The sequence below is a fragment of the Abramis brama genome, assembly GCF_963993115.1.
Source record: "Abramis brama genome assembly, chromosome: 25".
Classification (NCBI taxonomy): domain Eukaryota; kingdom Metazoa; phylum Chordata; class Actinopteri; order Cypriniformes; family Leuciscidae; genus Abramis; species Abramis brama.
In genome coordinates, this window is record NC_139987.1 from 12,042,962 (window position 1) to 12,065,008 (window position 22,047).

General features: G+C 36.8%; 2 protein-coding genes across 2 annotated transcripts in view; one reads left to right on the plus strand and one right to left on the minus strand.

Annotated features, from left to right (window-relative positions):
* On the minus strand, positions 1-9,509 carry nle1 (notchless homolog 1). Its single transcript, XM_084104642.1, has 13 exons — positions 9,422-9,509; positions 9,142-9,282; positions 8,018-8,235; positions 7,835-7,914; positions 7,664-7,740; positions 7,468-7,565; positions 6,694-6,886; positions 6,453-6,588; positions 5,885-5,931; positions 5,596-5,798; positions 3,623-3,782; positions 576-646; positions 1-460 (listed from the first exon to the last, which is right to left on the minus strand). The coding sequence occupies exons 2-13, from the start codon at positions 9,274-9,276 to the stop codon at positions 448-450; spliced, it is 1,431 nt and encodes a 476-aa protein (XP_083960768.1). The 5' UTR covers positions 9,277-9,282; positions 9,422-9,509; the 3' UTR covers positions 1-447.
* ltn1 (listerin E3 ubiquitin protein ligase 1) overlaps positions 9,497-22,047 on the plus strand; it is a 23,981-nt gene continuing 11,430 nt past the window's right edge. The window contains exons 1-18 of the mRNA XM_084104641.1: positions 9,497-9,607; positions 10,163-10,369; positions 12,889-12,987; positions 13,276-13,506; positions 13,628-13,680; positions 13,871-14,051; positions 14,404-14,577; positions 15,297-15,487; positions 15,718-15,865; positions 15,937-16,671; positions 17,173-17,214; positions 17,340-17,529; positions 18,928-19,167; positions 19,324-19,477; positions 19,597-19,744; positions 19,873-20,080; positions 20,423-20,582; positions 20,704-20,808. Coding sequence (XP_083960767.1) covers positions 9,566-9,607; positions 10,163-10,369; positions 12,889-12,987; positions 13,276-13,506; positions 13,628-13,680; positions 13,871-14,051; positions 14,404-14,577; positions 15,297-15,487; positions 15,718-15,865; positions 15,937-16,671; positions 17,173-17,214; positions 17,340-17,529; positions 18,928-19,167; positions 19,324-19,477; positions 19,597-19,744; positions 19,873-20,080; positions 20,423-20,582; positions 20,704-20,808 — 3,308 coding nt within the window. The 5' untranslated portion in view covers positions 9,497-9,565. The remainder of the gene's footprint in view (positions 9,608-10,162; positions 10,370-12,888; positions 12,988-13,275; positions 13,507-13,627; positions 13,681-13,870; positions 14,052-14,403; positions 14,578-15,296; positions 15,488-15,717; positions 15,866-15,936; positions 16,672-17,172; positions 17,215-17,339; positions 17,530-18,927; positions 19,168-19,323; positions 19,478-19,596; positions 19,745-19,872; positions 20,081-20,422; positions 20,583-20,703; positions 20,809-22,047) is intronic.

Consider the following 22,047-nt stretch of genomic DNA (forward strand, 5'->3'; position numbering starts at 1 on the left):
CCCCATAAAAATCCTTTTACTGCTTGTTTAATGAGAAAACGTCTCTGCTGACGTAGTGCGGTCCACTGTGACGATGCTGGTTATCTCTCGGCACTGGAACAGACCCGGTTAATGCCGCCTGTATCGCAGCATTAGGGATTAAGTTAATTACAAAGAATGTGTGTGAGAAAGATTACACGGATTAGACTGGGTCAGAAGCCTGCACTTCCACAGGGCAGTTGCTCATTTGAGTGGTGTATCGGGCGTTTTATCTTCCCGCTATCTGGCCCGACAACATCAGAGAGCATTATATGTCAGCTATTGTGATGCTGTCAAAGTGGTTTCATTGGACAAATAGGCTAAGGCTTAGTGCTCCAACACTTGCTGTTCACTGTCCCGTGGGGGGGATGCTTGGAGACGCCTGATTGGCTGTTGCATGCAGAGCCTGGGGCTGCTGGTTTCTCCGGGTTACTTCCTCCATCTAATGGAGAAAAGAAGATAAGACATGCGCCAAGTGTTCCTTCCAGGTGGTGTCGCGCACAGTATTGTGCGGGCATGGAAATAAATAATCTGTGCAGGATATAGGAGTCACTTACATTCTTAAACACTTGTCTTTCCCACCGCTGGCCACTCTCTGTCCATCGGGACTCCAATCGACGGCAAAAACCTGAGCAATAAAAGAAAATAGATGAATGGTGTTTGTCCATGCATAACATGCAGCTCTAACACAAGGGTGGTTGTTACCAAGGCATTGCTATGCTGTTAAGGTATTCAGAGTTTTTGGCACGTTATGTGGTCGCTAGAGTGTTCTGGGTAGTTGCTAGGTGACTGTGCTTAGAGACCCAAAATAAAGTCATTTCTAAATGTGGGAAATTTACTAAATTTGCCTATTTACTAAAAAAAACAAAAAACAAAAAAAAAAACTTTTTTTATATCTTGCTCTACTTTTACATGCATTTTATAAAATAAAATAAAATAAAGTGTTTTCAAGTTTTAAACAACTGTGAGAATCCTAATATTTAATTTAAAAACTAGTTTTAGGGGGAAAAATGGTTTTGTTAGGTTAACTAAAACTAAAAAAAACAATTTAATTTAAATAAAGCTGATGTAAATTTTAGATGAAAAACCTAAATGAAAATGAGAAATTTTGCCTTGTGAACTAACTGAAATAATTAAGTTGAAGTACTAAAATTCCTAAAACTGAAATAAAAAAATTAGAGCTATACAGAAATAAATGAATAAAACAAATAAAAATAACAAAAGCATAACAAACAAACTAACTAAAACTGAAATTAAAATGAAAACTGAAAATATAAAAATAAAAGCTAAATTAAAAATACTCTATAAAATCCTATAATAGTATATTAAATATTATATATATATATATATATATATATATATATATATATATATATATATAATACTAAAATAACATTGATGTGGGTGTACTGTCTGTCTCACACTACAGGAGTTTTAAAATCCTAACCGATTATGAAATCTGGTTGCAGCACACACTTAAGGAGAATCTTTGCAGATTTTCTTCCCTCAAATCTTAAGGGAACACGTCGACTTTTTGGGACTTTTGCTTATTCACTGTATCCCCCAGAGTTAGATAAGTCCATACATACCCTTCTCATCTCCGTGCGTGCCGTAACTCTGTCTGACGCACCCACCGCTAGCCTAGCTTAGCACAAAGACTGGAGGTAAATGGCTCCAGCTAGCCGTTAATTAGTAATGACTTCAAAAACCTTTGTGACTCCGACCTTAAGGAGGAATTACTATCAGCTCTCCAATGTATGAAAAAGGGTAGGAGTCCGGGTCCAGATGGGCCTTCAACTGAATTTTACCAACACTTTTAGAAGGTACTGGAAGATCCCGTTTTCTTGTTGTTCAATGAATGTATATAAAAAAAAAGGATTTGGTCACAACTATGAAACAAGGATTAATCTCTCTGATTCCTAAACCAGATAAAGATGCCCAAAATATAGATAATTGGAGACCTATCACTCTATTAATTGACCTTCTAGACTATTCTGATCAAATTGATTCAGGGGCTATTGTGTTAGATTTTTGTAAAGCCTTTGACACCATCGAACACGGCTTCTTACTCCACTCACTGAAAGTTTTTGGTTTTGGCAATCATTTTATTGATCTTATAGAAATGTTTTATAAAGATATTAATAGCTCTATTATTCTTAATATGTGAACCTCTAAAAGATTTGGGATCCATCGTGGCATACGCCAAGGCTGTCCAATCTCTCCCTTTCTATTTTTATCAGTGGCTGAACTTCTTTCTATTCACGTTTTGAATAATCATTACATTCTGGGACTGAAAATATTTGATAGAGAAATCAAAATTTCTCAATTGGCAGATGAGACTGCTTTATTTCTGAGAGATAAAAAGCAAGTTAAAACGGCCCAGGAAATGACCAATTAAACTTTCCAAATTTTACCAGCAAGTGTTATTAGCTTGGAAAATTGGTTTCCATCACAATTTTTCTCCACACAAAATGCTTCTCTGGAACAATTGTCTCATTACCTCTAGGAATACATCTTTATTTTAACACAAGTGATTTAAAAAAAAAAAAAAAAAATCTATACTCTGTCATGGATTTGTTTGATGAAAATGGAAATGTTTTGTCTTATGAAGTTTTTGTTTATCTACAATTTCCCCATTGCATTTAAAGAGTTTCAGCAAGTTGTAAAAGCTATTCCAAATGGGTTGAAACATTCGATGAAAAGTCACCTTACTTTTGGAAGTAACGAAAGGAACCTTCCTGAGTTAATAGTTCATGGTATCAAACAATTTTCTCATTCCTGTAATATCAGATTCATTTTTCAATCCAATCATAAAATCTCTCCTAGAGGGAATTTTTTTTTGGAATGCACAAATCGCTGATATTCATTGGAAAGAGGTTTATAAGGCCATTGAAATTTTGTATGCTGAATAAAGTTAAAGGAGGTACATTTTAAAATACTTCACACAAAATCTACCCATGTAAAGCTTCGTTATCAAAATTCATGGACATTGACAACAAATATTATTTTTGTACTGTACACGAGGAAGACTTGGCTCATTTGTTTTACAACTGTGATTTGTCTTTAAAATTTTGGTCTGATGTTAGTTCTTTTCTTTTTGCCCCAAGAAAGGGGAATTATAAATTATATGTTCTTTCACACACAGAAGCAAAATGTTTCAAAAAGTGGTGAACTTCTACATTTTGCATGGTAAATATTACATCCATAAACAAAAATTTGCTAAATGCATACCTAAATGTTATTCATTCTTAATAGAGATGGAATCGCTGAAGTTAATTAAAAATAAAAAGAATGAAATTTTGAAAACTTTATGGAGGAATTCTTTGTTTACCACTATGTTTACCAAATTTTATGAATCTTGAATGTGTCAATAGGAAAACATTTTTTTGACTTGTTAATTTGTTTGAGGATATGCGATATCTGTCCTGAGAAGCATTCTTGTTGTATGCTGAAATCAGTGATTTGACTCATTTGTATCAATAATAATAAAAAAAAAATCCTCAATATCGGAGGGGAAAATCAGGGATAAATCGGCCTAAAACTCCTGTAGTGTGAGCCAGGCATAAGACTCTAACCTCTGAACAAAATCCATTCATGGTCTTACCTCATCAGCATGGCCAGGCAGATCAGCGTTCAGTTTGCCCGTCTTGATGTCCCACACCTTCAGAGTGCTGTCACTGCTGCCACTGACCAACAGACGGCTGTCTGCAGACCACGCCACCTGGTACACCGGCCCGACATGACCGCGAAGGGAGGTCAGGTACCTGGAAAACATTAAAAAAAAGATCTTTAAGTTCTTTAATAGACTTTCACAGGGTCAGAGAAAACAGAACGACATATTGTCTGTGCACTGTGTATACTGGCTGTGTTGTTGCCATGTGCAAACAAGCAAAATATGCTGTGATTTGCTGACGTGATCTGAGTGCCTCCTAGTGTACACTACTGGAAGTACACTATGGTTCTGTGCCACCATGAATCCGTTTACAAAGGCAGCATCCGAAATCACACACTTCTGTACTATATAGTAGGAAAAAAACATTATGTGAAGAGTAGCATTTCCAAATTATTTGCAATGAGATTCTGAAGCTCATATCCAATATACGCTTTACTTTCCCATGGGGCCACGGGAGAGGAGTTTTGAATGGCAGTGAGTGAAACAACGCAACTTAAGCTGATGTGTCACATGCCAATGACAAAGTACATCCGGATTACATTCATACTATACACATTCACAAACACTTTTTTTTAGGTCGCAAAGTAATTAATTATTCAAGTACCTATTCATAAAGACTGTGATTTCAGATGCAGCAACAGGCTGTTTGGAATGGAATACAAGCTTACTGCATACTATCTTGTAAAATCTATATGTGAAGCAATAGTTGATGTGTAAAATTAAACATTTCAAATAGTAGTTTTTATTACAATGTCATAACTTTTGAAAGTGCATTGCATTGTGGGATACCCAGGGAAGTGAAATTTAGGCAAATATAATATTCGAATACTAGTCTATGCACAAAATTTACATACAACTGTGTATACTTGCAGTACAGGTCAAAAGTTTGGAAACATTACGTTTTTTTATATTTTTGAAAGAAGTCTCTAATGCTTATCAAGGCTGCGTTTATTTGATCAAAAATACAGAAAAAAACAGTAATATTGTGAAATATTATTACAACTTAAAATAATAGTTTTCTATTTGAATATACTTTAAAAAATAATTTATTCCTGTGATGCAAAGCTGAATTTTCAGCATCATTACTCCAGTCTTCAGTGTCACATGTGACATCCAGTCTATCACATGATCCTTTAGAAATCATTCTAATATTCTGATTTATTATGAGTGTTGGAAACAGTTCTGCTGTCTAATATATTTGATGAATAAAAGGTTAAAAAGAACTGCATTTATTCAAAATAAAAAAAATATTTTCTAATAATATAAATCTTCTTTACTGTCACTTTTTATCAATTTAACACATCCTTGCTGAATAAAAGTATTGATTTATTTCAAAAAAAGAAAGAAAAAAAATTACTGACCCCAAATTACTGACCAGTAGTGTATATTGTTGTTACAAAAGATTTCTATTTTTAAAAAATTTGCTTCTTTTTTTTTTTTTTACTTTTTATTCATCAAAGTATCCTAAAAAAGTATCACAGGTTATGAAAAAATATTAAGCAGCAGAACTGTTTCCAACTTTGATAATGAATCATCATATTAGAATGATTTCTAAAGGATCATGTGATAGACTGGAGTAATGATCCTGAAAATTCAGCTTTGCATCACAGAAATAAATGATAATTTAAAGTATAATACATTGAAAACCAATTATTTTAAATTGTAATAATATATCACAATATTAAATTTTTTTCTGTATTTTTGATCAAATAAATGCAGGCTTGATGAGCAGAAGAAACTTCTTTCAAAAACATTAAAAATAGTAATGTTTCCAAACTTTTGACCTGTACTGTATATTAATATTAATATAAAATACTGCAGTTATAATATAAATATGGTAGTATGCTAATCTAAACATAGCCAAAGTCTCAAATCAATCAGGGATCTGTGACCACCCTACTTACTTTCCTGTCTTTCCATCCCAGATCTTTATGGATTTATCAAAGGAAGCGCTGGCGATCAGTCGTGTGTTCGGGGAGAATAGCACCTCATTGACCAGTGCTTGGTGACCAGTCAAACGGGCCACTGGCTTCTTCTCCTCTGCTGGGTTCCATAAGAACATTGTGAAGTCGTCTGATCCTGACACCAGCCTCTCATGACCTTCACCCTTTAGAAGACCAAATGTTTCGTTTTTTTTACACATAAATCCCATCTCTCACAAGTCGATACTGCATATAGACTGGTCTCACTCACTCTGACGTTGTTGTAGCGCTTCAGAGCCTTTTCCTTGATTTCATCCACTGCGGAAAATTGATTCATATTTACAAAATGATCCTTATTACATTCACTACCATTCAAAAAGTTTGGGCTCAATACGATTTCAAAAAAATAAATACTTTAATTCAGCAAGGATGCATTAAATTGATCAAAAGTGAAAGTAAAAACATTTTTAATGTTACAAATAAATTCTGTTCTATATTGAACTTTCTATTCATTAAACAATTCTGAAAGAAAATGTGTCCGTTTCCACAAAAATATTAAGCAGCACAACTGTTATCAACATTGATAAAAATAAATATTTCTCGAACACCAAATCAGCATATTAAAATGATTTCTGGAGGATCATGTGACTAAATAAATCACAGGAATTTTAAATTGTAATAATATTTCACAATATTACTGTTTTACTGTATTTTCTATCAAATAAATGCAGCCTTGGTGTTCATTTTTCAGAAACTAAAAAAAAATAAAAAATCATACCAACCCCAAACTTTTGAACAGCAGAGTACAATAATAAATCCATTGCTATGCTGAAACCTACATGATCCAGTGAGATCCTGAGGGTTTATGGTTGCGGTAGCTGGCTCGAACGCTCCTGTGCGCAGAACGTAGTCGGTGCTGAGGGCCAACGTGTTGACCCAGTGAGCGTGACCTTGCAATGTACGACACTGAACTCCCTGCGGAAAAGATGAGAGCAGATATTCACACCATAATTCAGACAAAATCCCTAGTAAACATGGTTTTAAGTTATATTTGATCCATTATGAGTGGAAACATCTTACATCTTTGGCTCTCCAGACTTTAATGGTTCTGTCCTGAGATGAGGTGTACAGGAGACCATCACCTCCCCATTTTACACACGTCACAGACTGCGTGTGGCTGGTCAGGATCTTATCACAACGGCCCAAAACCGTATCCCATATCCGTATCGTACAGTCTTTACTGGAGCTAGCCAAATACCGACACTCTGGGTTTCTGTGATTGAGTGAAATTTGATACAATTTGTTATTTTGTTATGACATTTCCTGAATTATAATTGAATTAAACAATTCTTAAATAATAAACAATAATGTAATCATTTTAAAACATAATTAAATTATAAAAATACAAAATATTATAATTTATAATACATTTGAATGAATTCACTGTAGAGCTAAAATAAAGTAAACATGCAAATTAACAAATACTTTGATTACAAGTAGTGGAATACGTGACATTAAATGTTTATTAAATATTCAAAGGCCTGTTTAAATGATATAAATGCGTATTTGCTGAATGTTGAAGGTAGATGATAGTGTATTAGTGTTTTCCTTTCTATTATGCATACAGTTGAATTTTTTGTTTTTACAGCTTTGTCTAATAATTTATTAGACAGAACTGTAAAACAGAGATATTTAATTAAAGGTAAGGTAGGCTTCTTTTTTTTTTTCATAAACACTTTTTGTTATACTGGTTGAAACTCTCTTCACATCTTATCGGCTGATGCAGATAATTCAAAAATGCCAAATATCGTCCGACCGCTAATTACAACTCCTAAATGATTTTTCAATACTCACAGGTGGAGAGGTTCCCAGCATAGCCAGGTGATCCACTTTGTATGTCCCGTTAAGGTCTTTCCAATCTGACTTCCTGTGATCGGATCCCACAAGAAGATCTGCAAAAAACACATCCGACACAAAACAACATCTTAGACCTAAATAACTTATAGCACACTGGAATTTCAGTGACTTAAAATGAACATGACATGCTCACCTGACTGTTTTTGCACCCTGATGCTAATTTCTTGCCATCTGGAGACCAGGCAATGGATAAAACCCAGTGTGTGTGGCCTTATAAAACATGATGGACAGAGGGTCAGATGATTGGTTTAACTTACAGGAGGACTGTATGTAGTAACATCTAAAGGTTATGTGATAAACTGACCCCTAGCAGTGTGGTGTGGTGTTTCTGTGCTCAGATCCCAGAACCTCACTGTCGTGTCTCCAGATCCACTGGCCAGATATCTGAATAAAAAAAGCTTTATCTGGATGCATACAGTCTGATATGTTATATATGTATCTGTCTTTATATAAATTAGTATATAATATTACTGTTTAATCTACTTACTTTCCTGTAGGGCTGAATGCCACAGAGATGACGGCCTCTGTGTGGCCCTCCAAAGAGCTGGTGCATCGAGCCACGGCCCGTACACGGAATACGGCCTGTGGCTGGTACACAACTGGCAGCACCTGCTCAGTCTCCAGGCCCAACGTCTGCACACAAGTGCCCAGGGACGACACCACCTCTGCATCCTTAACAAAGAACAGGAATGGCACAGGCTCCTCCTGTAGACAGACAAAAAGATAGGGGTTATGAAATGATAAAAGCTGCACCATTCATAACCAGCCCATAGTCATCCAATGTAATGCAACAAAATATGTTTTCAGGCAAAAGTTATTCATAACTCTATTTTATTTTACAGAATACTCTATAGGATGGTTATTTAACAATGATTTGTTGATTTTAATTGGTAGCTGACAATTACTTTTTTTAATGGAATATTGCAGTATTTATTATAAGTGATTAATCCATGAAGAATGATTTTTTTAGAAATTCAGGTTCCCTCGTAATCTTTAATCAAAATAAATTCCCCTCCCTCTTACAGCAACATCTCTTCTCTTATGACATGTTTACTGGCGTGAGGGCGGGGCAACAATGACATCACAGCAATAGCAAACCACAACCATCCAATTAATTCCCAATTAACAAAATCAAAATTTTTCTCTTCCAACAAGCCTTTCACTTGGATATACGTCACATTAGGGAAAAAAAGACTATCACAACTTCCGTTTCATGCCAACTTTAAAATGCAGGAAAAAAGGCAAACTACATTTAACATGCTGGTTACGGTTTCTTTTACATTTTTACATTACAATTAACTTTTCGTTTTTTGCAATTCACTCAAATAGTTCAAAGAGACTACTCCAAGTAACCGATATATATTTAAACATTTTTTTTGTTAAAATAGTTTTAGATGGAAGTATGCCACACTACTATTACGTTATGTCAAATACACAAATACAAAATGAACATATAGGCTACTGTATAACACATAAGGATAATAAGTGTTGTTGTACTTTATAGATTGCACTAAACTACGCATACAGGACAGGTATACACTACAGTTCAAAAGTTTAAGTTCAGTGAGATGTTTGAAGCACATACTCCAGTCCATCCTTCCTAGTTCCTACCTTCTGTAACAGTGCGTTGCAGACCAGCTGTAGTTTGTCTGGGCTGATGTCCAGCGGCACATCGAAGGGGGATCCGAGCACCTCACCGCTCTCATCCTGGAGCTGGATCAACACACGCTCCACGTCCACGCTCATCCTTCCCTTTAACCCCCAAACACATCGACATAAACAATATCAGTTTTAAAGCAGTCAGTAAAACTATTATAAATTGAAGGAATAAACAGGAATTCCATATGTATATACATAACACAACACTACCCATCTAGAAAAACAGAAATACCTGTCGTTATTGATCACAACTGACTTCACGTGTGCGGCTAACAGTATTTTGGACGCACGCAAACTGCGTGTACGTGACATCATAACCGCGCGCCTAGTGTGACTGTACTGAAGTCGGAAAAGCAGACGCTCAACCGACACGAGAATGGGTGGCAAAAATAAACAGAGAACGAAAGGAAATGTTCGAGTAAGACAAATGAAAATTATTCAGTTACTAATCTTTTCTAACTACAAGTCAACTCGTTGAAATGATCTAAAGTCAGTGTAGTTGACTGAATAACAGGCCAGTGTTGTAAACTGTGACAGCATGACAAACTGTAGCTCGCTAAAAACAAATCGCTATTATGTACTTGCTTTATCTTATTGTATAAAAGTAATGTTTATGAAACATTAGATTTGGGAAGATTTTTGTGGTCGTGTCTGATATGTAAACCTATGTTCCTGTTGTCCTGACGTCACGTGTTTGTCTTGTAAACAGGAAGAAAGTTAATTAGTTCCCATTAAAAATAAAAATAAAAACTAGGATCCTGCTGGACTTAGTTGATAAGTTCTAGTTCTTCTAGTTCTTTAATTATTCATAAAGCACATTTAAAATAGTACTTTAAGGACTGAGCAATGTGCAGTGCATTAGTTGAGCAATCTATTATGATGGTGATTACCTGATTATACCATTGGGCCGTAGTCATGTGACTATAGATATGAATGTGTAATGACTGACAGCCCTGTGTTTTCTCTCTTTCAGCCGTCCAGCAGTGGCAGAGCTGCTGATCTGTTGGCCAGGGAGAGTGGTGTTGTACCTGGGTTTGTGGGATTCGGTGTCTCAACCTCCAATGATCCAGTATATGTACCTGCAGTACAGGGGGCTGAAGAGATAGACAATCTAGTTGATGCAGACTTCCGCATGGTTCTACGGAAACTGTCCAAGAGAGATACAGTCACAAAATTGAAGGTATCATTTGTTGTGATTGATTGGAGCACTGTTTCACAGTCTAGTGTCACAAATAAATATTGCCTAGAGGGCAAATGTGTGATCATTGTTTGATCAGTGATAATTACCATTTAAAAATGTGGATCAGTAAGCACTGTCAGGGTTAGGGTCTCCCACACATATTTTCATAGCCTGTTACCTCTCACTGTCCTGATAGTGGGATATTTGGCACACTTTTTTTTATCATTTGAAAGCTTAAACAGTCAAAAACCACCCTAGAAACCGTTTTGAAATTGAACATGCCGATACTATTGGAAAAGGTAATTTAAAACCTTTTAGCGGGCTCAGTTTTTGTAATATGAACTTCAAATTTGAAACACATCTTAGATATATGGCTTTGATTTCCTATCAATTTTATTTTGTATAAATTTTTTATAATTTATATATATTTTTTTACGTTTGAGCAGTAGGCAGACCTAATATAACTATAATACAACAGTACGTTTGTGCAATCTAATACAAATTGTATATCTTTCTTTACATTTTTGCTTAAACTTTTATATATATTTTTTAAATGCTTTCACTTCTGAGAGTAAATTTAAAAAAAGAGACCAACCTTAGGTCTGTATTTCAAACCATTCATGAATTACAACCATTTAAGTTCAGATCTATGCTGTAAAAGGGGGGTGACAGTTAAAGGGGCTATAAGCGATTTCCAGTAGCACCTCACTGCAGTACACGAGATCCAGGGGGCGGAGTTGGATCCAGATATAAGGGGTGGAGATTGGTAGGTTTAGGGGTGGGTTTAGGGATCAGGGGGTGGAGATAAGATAAGATAAGATAAGATAAGATAAGATAAGAGAAACTTTATTTATCCCGAGGGAAATTCTTTTGTCACAAGCATGCTCAATGCAGCCAAAGAACAAGGAAAAGTACAGTAAATAATAATAACAACAGTGAAATAGTACAAATAAAATAAAAATAAAATACAGTAAAATACAGTTATATAACTATTAGTGCAAATGGTTCTGAAAAATGACAGTGCAAAATAAATAAAGAGAGTATAAGTATATAATAGTGGAATGAAACAAACATTTAATGACATACATTTGTGTAATATTGCACAATTTGACTACGGACAAAGTAACATTAGTATTAATATTATTATTAATCCTGAGAAATCACCTACAGAGCAGTGAAGAGTTGTACAGTCTTATTGCCACAGGTAGGAAGGATTTCCTGTGACGATCAGTTCTGCATTTAGAGGCGATGAGTCTATTGCTGCGTGTGCTCCGATGGCCCATCAAGGAGGCATGCATGGGGTGAGAGGGGTTGTCCATGATACCGAGAAGCTTTTTTAGCATTCTCCTCTCAGTTACCTCTGTCAGGTTCTCAAGACTGACACCCAGGACAGCACCAGCCCTTTTAATCAACTTGTTCAGCCTGTTTGCATCAGCTGTCTTCACCCCACTGCCCCAGCACACAGCAGCAAAGAACACGACACTCTCTACCACAGAGTGATAGAACATGGTCAGCATTTTCCTACATACGTTGAAAGACCTAAGCCGCCTCAGTAGGAAAAGCCGACTCTGCCCTTTCTTGAAAACAGTGTTGATGTTGTTAGACCAGTCCAGTTTACAGTCAATGTGTACCCCCAGGTACCTGTAGTCCTCAACTACCTCCACATCAGTCCCTCTAATGATGACAGGGGTGGGAGGAGGAGCCTGCCTCCTAAAGTCCACAATCAATTCCTTTGTCTTTGTGATGTTAAGCTGTAAACACTAGCCAATCAGCAGTGTTTTTTAGGTATATGTAAGGTGGGAGGAGTTGGATCTGGATCCAACTCCTCCCCCTGGATTTCATGTTCTGCAGTGAGGACCATCTCGCGATTTCTGAGAAACACTGTTGATATTTCAAATCAGTTTGTTGTCAGATTGTTGTTAGTCACCAGCAGCACACCAGCTCCAGACAAACAATGACACTAAAAACTGTCATGTTACTATAGCTAACATTACAACAACAGTATATCTTCAATGCCACTCATGTATGGAGCAGAAACAACGCAACCTTGGCGTCCATTTTCAGGCCTTCCTGCTTATCTCTCTTCAGCACTGGAAAGCTTTTCTAATATTAACGTGGGTCCTGAAGCTCTTGCCTGATCATAACCCTTCTTTTTCCAGTGATTTTCCTCTGACCTTTTCTCATTTGTAATGTCTCTCAGCCATCTCTCTTTCTACAGTCTTTCTTCAAATCTACCTCTTACTCACTGTCTCTCCTCACCCATCATGAGTGTATGAATTGAATTAAATTGAATTGAGTGGACACTGCTGATTGGCTACAAGTGTTTATGGTGCTCAGCCTGATCAACTCCGCTATTAATGCACTTTTAACAGGTTGAAGACTGTGACAAGGTTACATGTCATGTAGTGAAAGAAAGAATGCCACAACACATTGTTTTCCAATATCAGTTTATATAAACATTTCATTTCACTGACTCAGAAACTGAATGGCTCATAAATGCTGGTAAATGTGTATTTCAGGCAGTACAGGAGTTTGGAGCAATGTGTCAAGAGCGACAGCCTGATGTTGTAAAAGGTGTCCTCCCATATTGGCCTCGGATATACTGCCGAATATCATTGGTAAGTGAACAATGACAAGCCTGTCGTTATATATGTATTTGTATAATTAGTTTATTTAGATATTTATTATTTTATTTGTAATATAATTTTTTATATTTGTGTAAATGATAATGTTAATTACATAATTGAATAAAAGATTTTGTATTAAATAAAAAAAGTTTCTAATTTTTGCATGAAATTAGAAACTTGCTTGTCTCAGATTTTTTGGACCCCACTGTATTTAGAGGCAGCCATTTTTTTCCTTCTGTTTGCTGAACATATGTATTTATTATAATATAATTTTATCAGGACCACGACCGCCGTGTGCGTGAGGCCACACAGCAGGCGTTTGAGCAGCTGGTTTTAAAAGTGAAGAGGAATCTGGCCCCCTACCTGAAGAGCATCATGGGTCACTGGCTCATCTCTCAGTGTGACACATACTCTCCTGCAGCCTCAGCCGCCAGCGCTGCTTTCCAGGCCGCATTTCCCCTGAATAAACAACCAGAGGCCATCAGCTTCTGTAAAGATGAAGTCCTAAATGTAAGATAAAGCTCATCTTTACGCTCATAGTGAGACAAAATGACAATCTGCAGAATTTTTGATGCTTGTACTTGTACATTGCTTAGCTACAGTTTTTACATACATCCTCTGTGATTCTCAGGTACTCCAAGACAATTTGCTGAAAGAAACAGCTAACACTCTCAGTGACCCTCAGTGAGTGTATGATATGTACTGAAATAACCTGATGTGACAGTGGTTTTGCTTTTTTTGGTCATTTTATGATATTTAAAAAATGATACACTGTGTGCGCCTCCCGGATAATAATAGTTTTAGTTTATATGTTGAATGTGTATGTTAATTATGTTTAAATATGTATTTTCAGTGTTGTTGTTTTTTTGTGCAGGAGTGTGCCAGAGGAGGAGCGAGAGGCCAAGTACATCCGTCTGTTGACCAGCTCTCTGCTGGCCCTGAAGAGACTTCTGAGCGTTTTACCTGAGCAAGACAGAGAGCTGCTAAATGAGCGGCTGATCCAACTCATCACACAGGGCAAATTCTGGAAGTACAGCAAACACAAGAGCCCACAAGTGAGCAGTGTAGGGTGTATCTTAAACAACATGTGACAAGACATTTTGTTGTGTATTTAGTTTTAATTTATGATACTTAACACTCACATTACAATCTCACTGGCCCAAAATCCCCCTCAACATAGTTGTATATCAAACAACAGATATTATCTTAATGGTTGTTAAAATAGATACGCACACTATTTTGCTTTCATTGAGGATCGAAAAATGAAGAGTGCAATGTTATCAAAATATTGATAGATATACCAAAGAATTTCTGTGAATTATGCTTTGTGCTATTTGTTAGCTGTTTTCTTTATGATTCACATCAGATGTTTTAGCGGGATTCATAGTTGTCTTTTGTTTGTTTTAGGTTCGAGGGGCGTATTTTGAGCTGATTGCCTCCATGTGTGAACAAACACCCCAGCTGATCCAGGCAGAAGCGGCCCGAGCGTGTTCTGCTGTGCTGTTGTCAATCGACGACACAGACCCGATGGTGCTGCCTCCTCTGTGGGAGGCGGTCCTCCATATTCTGTCCTGTGTTGATGTGAGACTCATATAATAAAACATATTACGTACACTACCATTTAAAAAGTTTGGGGTTAGTACGATTTTAAAAAGAGAAATTAATAAAAAAAAAAGTGATCCATTAATTTGATCAAAAATGACTTTAAAGACAATTAAAATGTTACAAAAGATTTCTATTTAAAAAAATGTTGTTCTTTTGAATCTTTCTATTCATCAAAGAACCCTGAAAAAAATATTAATCCCAAGTATTAAGCAGCACAACCTTCTTCAACATTGATAAAAATAAGAAATGTTTATTGAGCAGCAAATCAGCATATTACAATGATTTCTGAAGGATCATGTGACACTGAAGACTGGAGAAATTATGCTGAAAATTGAACTTTGCCATCACAGGAATAAAAGTAATTTTACATTTGAATCTGCTTTTTTTCCCCCACCAAATAAATGCAGCCCTGGTGAGCGAATGGTACTTTCATTAAAAAAAAATCTTACCATCCCCAAACTTTTGAACGGTGTAAATAAATAATTTTTATATAAACATGTATTTTAAATAAAAAAAATAATGTATAATATGATAGACAAATCTCACATTTTAAAGCTCTTATCATAAACCCACATTAATTCTTAAATCAATGTGTTAATCTTTTTGCATTCTAATAGAAATTTTATTGCACCTTTATCTGTTGTCTATTGTCAGTGGTGATTCAAATTCATTGCCATCATGTGAACTCTGTGCAGAACTGTTGGACGCATGTCAGTGCCAGGAAAGGCATGATGCCGAAGCTCTGGGTGCTTCTTAAAGAAGGAGGTCGAGGTCTTGCAACATCTCTGCATCCAAACCTGCTGCCATTTATAAGCAAACTGCCAGCAGAGGTCACACAGCCCGACCTGGAATTCTCTAGAACATTCCTCTCATCCGTCATTCAGGGGTAAAGAATGTCATGTTCTTATTTGTATAGTCATTCATTCATGTAGTCATGTCATTGCTGCAGAATTGCCTGCTTAAATTATATATCCTCCCATGACCCTTAGTATTAAACGGGATGGTGTAGTTTTATAAATGCAAAATGTTTTTAAATTCAGAATACATAGCATTAATTATTGTGCTTTGTATTATAATTACACTCAGTTTTTATTTACGCCGGTATGTTTGGTCCAGATTGTCGAGTGAGCGTGCCACGTCCAGTCCCTCAGAGAGTGCAGCCATCATTTTTGCCACGATGGAGTGTCTGCGGTTTATCATCCTCCAGAACGCCGGAGACGAGCAGGAGCAGAGAAGCATCCAGAACATGCTGATCTCAGAACAGGTCTGTGGGTCACAAGCAAAAGATCTCTCTAAACATGCTGATGTCTCATGCATTGATCTCTTTCTCCACAGCTCCTGCCATTGATTGACAGAGCTCTGGGAAACCCATCGCTGCAGACGGGTCCTCTGTTTCCTCAGGTCTCAGATATGCTGCTTTCCTGGGAAAAGCGGATAGATGGAAAAGAGGCTTCCACCTTTCAAAGACTGATGTCAGACTTCTGGGAGGGTCTGGGTCGTTTGTGCACAACTTGCGTGGACTGCGAGGAGGCCGAGCGAACTGCCCTTAAGGGCATTGCATCGCTCCTGCAGATTATGCATAACCCGAACAGTGCCAGTAAACAGACCAAGAAGAAGAAAACTGTGAAAATTTGCATCACAGACCAGGAAGAAAGAAGCCAAGGGGAGGAACCTCCGATGGAAGCTCCAGCGGTGGAGGAACAAGACCGTCCCTTGAGAAATGGACACCTGCTGGATTTGGTGTGCCAGCTGGCGGAGCTCAACATGGTGTACGTGAGTGAACGAGAGTCGGAAAGGCACCTGCGGTTTTTGTCTCAGCTGCTCGGGGCGTTCCCGAGCCCTCAGGTGTTCCAGGTGCTGCTGAGGCCAGAGGAAATGAAGCCTGAAATGGGGCCGGAGCTCAGGCCGCTTGCTGAGAATGCAGCTGTCCGCTTTCTCCTGCAGAGAGTGGCTCTATGGTTAAAGCAGGACGGCAGGAAGGACACTGACTTCCTGGTGGACATGATTTTCAGTTCCCTGCAGTGCTGCAGCTCCAGTGATGACAAGACACTGATCCTCAACCACATCAGTGTAAGAGACCTACATTAGGATGCTACAGGGATAATATAATATAATATAACATAATATAACATTAAACATTTATACTAAGGGCTTAACAAGTATGGCTTTTTCTGCTTTATCAAACTTAACATACATGTTTATATTCGCTAAAAAAATTAACATTTACATTGCCGTTAAAAAGTTTGGGGTCAGTAAGATTTAAAAATAAATTAATACTTTTTTTCCCAGCTGGAATTCATTAAATTGACCAAAAGTGACAGTAAAGTTACAAAATATTTTTATATTCAAAAGATACTTTCTCTGCATCCAAGAATTCAGACTGGTTTCAGTTATTTTAATAATATTTGTAATAATATTCAAATAAGTGCAGCCTTGGTGAGCATTAGAGACTTTCAAAAACATATTTTTTTTATGTTTTTAATTAAATACTAAGCTTTTTCTTCCATCAAGAGACATTTTCACTTTTACATATGTAACATCAATAATCAAGTATTTGTCTCTTCATAACAGAGGGATTTGAATTGGAACGTGACTCTTCAACTTATTGAAAAGGTACGTGTTTTTATTAAAGGGGTTTTTCAATTAGGTTACATTTAGCTTTACATTTAACAGTGTTTTTTATATATATATATATAAAAAAAATGTGCTAAATATTCTCTTGACTTCCATGACACCAGGCATGTGCAGATCCTGTCCGTTTGGAGGTGTGTATTGGCTGGCTGAGGGGTCCTGTGTTAGGGGAGAGGTTGGTGGGTCTGGCTGGAGAGCTGTGTGTGATGGGTCTGCATGGATCCCCTTCTACATCATGCCATCATGAACACGGTTGGCCTCTCATCAGCCTCGCTCTCTCACAGCAGCACAATAATAGTAAGTCTTTATATCATTACTACTCAACAACTACATCCTGATCTACCACCTTTTGGAGTTAAAGACAGCCTATTTACTTTATTTACTTATTTAGTAGAAACATAAGTTTGGGGTTGGTAATATTTTTAAATATTTTTGAAAGAAGTTCTTATGCTCACCAAGGCTGCATATATTTAAACAAGAATACAATAAAACATTAATATTTATTTATCATGAATACATAATACAATTTTTCAGGATCATTATTCCATTCTTCAGTGTTACATGATCCTTCAGAAATCATTCTAATACTCTGATTTGCTGTTTAAGAAACATTTCTTAATATTATCAATGTTGCTGCTTATTTTTTTGTGTGGAAACCATGATACTTGTTTTCAGGATTCTTGAAATAGGATTCATTTTTAATTATTTGGATTCTTTCTTGATAGAAAATTCAAAAGGACAGACTTTATTTTTGTGCTTTATTATTTTTATTTGAAATAATATTAATTACAATGATAGAATAACAGCAAAAAAAAAAAAAAAATGCTTCAGGGAAAATTAAAAGGAACATACAAATAAACCATGGTAGCAAATTATCACACTGATTGACAAATCAATATAAAATAATTATTTTAAAGCTTGGGCTATTTTATTTCAATAGGTAACAGTATATATCCCATTAATCATTGCAGTGCTGCATTCTAAACAAACTATATTATGAAATGAATGCAGTCAGAATCTTTTAAGGTCTATGTCAGGTGTAAATCATTGCTGTAAAATAGTTTTTTTTTGCAGCAGCAGTAAAGCCAGACATAAACATAAAATTAGTCTTCTCTGAACTAATGTAAACTTATAAGAAGATTTATTATTGAGCAATAAAAGACAAACATCGAGGTCAAACTGCAACTTTGTGATGTTGTTTAGCACTTTTACTACATGTTTCCAGAAATGGGATATGACCAAACAATCCCAAAACATATGCAAAAAAGTTATTATTACACAAACTGCGACTAGGATTTGATGAGAGTTTCATCAAGTATTGCATTTTGTGTATCGTTTTGTAATAAATAAAAATGTGCGAGGGGTTTTTGGAGGTGAGGTAGAGATTTAACCAAACTGTATTCCAATCAGGACTATAACCTTACCAGGAGACTTCTCTCTCCCATACAAAATGGACAGAATTTATTTGAAATTAAAAATATTTGGTAACATTAGAAATGTGTTAACTGTCATTTTTAATCTATTTAATGCATCCTTGCTGAATAAAAATATGAATTAAAAAAGAAAAACATACTGACCCCAAACTTTTGAACAGTTGTCCATGTCTCATTATGGGAATTAAATTGACATAAAAAGACTTTTTCAGCAGGTGTGTTTCTTCAAAGAAAATAATACTGTTTCACCCTCTCTTTGCAGAGCCTCTTATTGGTAAGGTGCATGTCGAGAAGATCATTGACAAGCTTCACGCCACCCTGTCAGAAGCAAAGGGCATGTCTGACGCCGGAAACATGGAGCCGCTGGTCACTTTCATCTCTGATGTGGCTGCCACCTTCTTTTCTTCAGTTAAGGGCTGCCTGCTGCTGGCGTCTGCAGAGGAGCTGCTTATGACTGTTTTCCAGCTTTGTGCGCAAGACCAAACCATCACTCGCCTCTCAGGTGAAGACTGAAGAAAGCGTTTAATTGTAGTTTGTGTGAAAAAACTGCTTTTTACAGAATGTTTTAATGAATTCTGAATACCTTCAAATATTACACAATGTTGTCTCCCCATTTGTGCGCATTTCTTTTAAATGCATGTGTGGTGTTTTCCGGCAGATGCTCTTCTTCTGAAGCTTCAGCACGCCTACACTGCCGGCATTCAATCACTGATCACTCACCTGGGCGCAGGGGTCACAAAGGGTACCTTCCTCCACAACGTTGCTCTCTGGGTTAAGAGTCAGTTGCTCACCACACCACTGACTGTCAAAAGGTTTGGCCTTCTCTAACCATCTGTAGATAAATGTGCTTTCTCCAAAAGCTGTTGCTTTTGTGGTTTGGATGGCTGAATGAATTGTGTGGTAGCTAAATCTCTTTTGTTAATGATGTCAGTCTGCAGGTTCTGGTGCAAGCTGTAGAGAGTCTGGCTCAGACCATCGCCTCGGCCCAGAAGACCAGCTGTCTCCTGTCTCAGTTTATCTGCTGTCTTACTCCTACCGAAGAGGAGTGGAGCTGCATTAGACGGGCCCTGCCCCCTCAGGTCCTCAGACAATTACAAATGACATTCACACATTTTTAGAGGAAATAATTGAAGTATAGAAGGTAGTTTCTCAACATACTATTTCTTTGTCATTGTTTTTATGTAACTGTCTTTGTGCATCTCTGCAGTGGGTGAGACACCCTCTGCTGTGTGGTCGTCTCAGAGTCACTAGTGAAAAACTCTGCATGGACGTGTGGAAGTTCAGGGCGTCTAACCGGCTTCCCACGCACCTGTGTGTAAGTGCATTACTGGGAAGAATCATCCTCAGTGCAGCTTCACCTGAGGACCTGCAGGTGGAGGCAGACTTCTCCGAAATTCCTGATCTCAAACACATAGGTGAGACTCATTTATTTGTCTAGCTCTTGGTTGCGTTGTTTTTGTAAAATAAAAAATGTAGAATAATGTATATATAAATGTATATATTTTTACTCCTGTCTTCAGTGTCACATGATCTTTCAGAAATCATTCTAATGTGCTGATTTAATGCGTCCTTGCTGAATAAAAGTCTTTCTTTCTTTCTTTCTTTCTTTCTTTCTTTCTTTCTTTCTTTCTTTCTTTCTTTCTTTCTTTCTTTCTTTCTAATGTGGTAAAATATTTTGACTATTTTACAACTAAAACATTTTTGGACTGAAGAATCAATTCATGTAATCAGTTTTTACAAATATTTGTTTTATGTAGTTTCAGAGATTTTCTATGGACTTCAGTGGTGTGAAGAAATGGAGTTCTCACCCCTCATGGTTTCTGAATATCATAAACTGCTGCAGTCCTGGAGTTTAGAGCAGAGAATCCTCAACAACAGCCTGATCAAAACCACTCTTATAGACATGCTTTTCACAAGGTGAACTCATTCATGTGCATTTTTTATATATTTTGGATAATGGCCTAGATTTTGTATAAATGTTTCATTTGTTTTTTTAGAAAGCAAAGTTTTAGACCCTTTTATCCTTTTTTAATCACAGGTCACAAGAAGAAGGCTCTCTCTGGTCACTGTCTCTGGCAAGATATATCCAGAACAGCGAAATGGACCTAAGTGACATCAAGGGCTTATACGGCAACGTAGAAAGGTAGGAAATTTTCTTTGTTTTTGAAAAACGTCTCTCATGCTCACCAAGGCTGCATTTATTTGATTTATTATTTAAAATGTAAGTTATTCCTGTGATGGCAAAGCTGAATTTTCAACATCATTATTCCAGTCTTCAGTGTCACATGATCCTTCAGAAATCATTCTAATATGCTGATTTTGTGCTTAATAAGAAAAAGACATTTCTTATTATTATCAATGTTGAAAGTTGTGCTGTTTAATATAACCAAAGATTAACTTTTTGGTCAATTTCATGCATCCTTGCTGAATTAAAGTAGTAGTTCCTTTAAACGTACAGTATGGCATTTTTCGCCACTAGGGGTCACTAACCTATTTACAATAACAAAGGCGTAGATTGATGACGCAACATTTGCTAAGAACTATGGATCTTGTCGTCAACGTCAAGCCGACCGATCTAATAATGTTTATGGATGACTGAATACATCGATGCTTTTATCATGACTGTGATATGAAGCAGTTCGGGATTGCTAAGAGACAGCTATCAGCTCCACACGCGACGCGAGTCCCGCGGATATAAAAGGAATATGGACATTTCATTCTACCAAACTACACGCAGAATTACTACTCACAGGTCAGTTTATTAGACAAATTAAACTTGTGAGGTAACGCAGCGCTGTTTCACTTGGTCTAACATTACACTAGCACACTAAACTGCATTTGAATGTGTTGAAATGTATGTGTTAGTCTGTCTGTATGAGACTAGCAGTAAACTAGATCAACATTAGAATAACATACAGATCATATTCTGACATTTTATCATTGTTGAACTATATAACATTGATTAGTTTTATGTAAATGTGCTCACCTGTTTAATAAAGTACATGTAGGAGCGGTCGAAGTCTCGGACGTGGAGCTCTCGTTTATATACTGTCTATGGGAGCTCCCTGCATCTTGAAAACACCGCGCTGATATTGATTCTCGTTTTAGTTCTCCTTTTTTATCCAAAGTCTGCTTGCCATGGTCCATAATGTTTGAACGAAACAACACCAGCGTGCAAATAGACATTGCGAACTACAAAGTTGTCCGCGTCAGTAGCTTTGGTTACTATCAGAGGGCTCTGGTTCATAACTCTGGTTGCCATGGCAGCACGAGCGGAAACCAGGGACAACGCGGATATGACGGCATTGGCGGCGACAAAACGGAAATAAAGAAACGGGACGTTTCTTGAATTAAATTACAAATTTCTCCTGGTTTGAAAGTT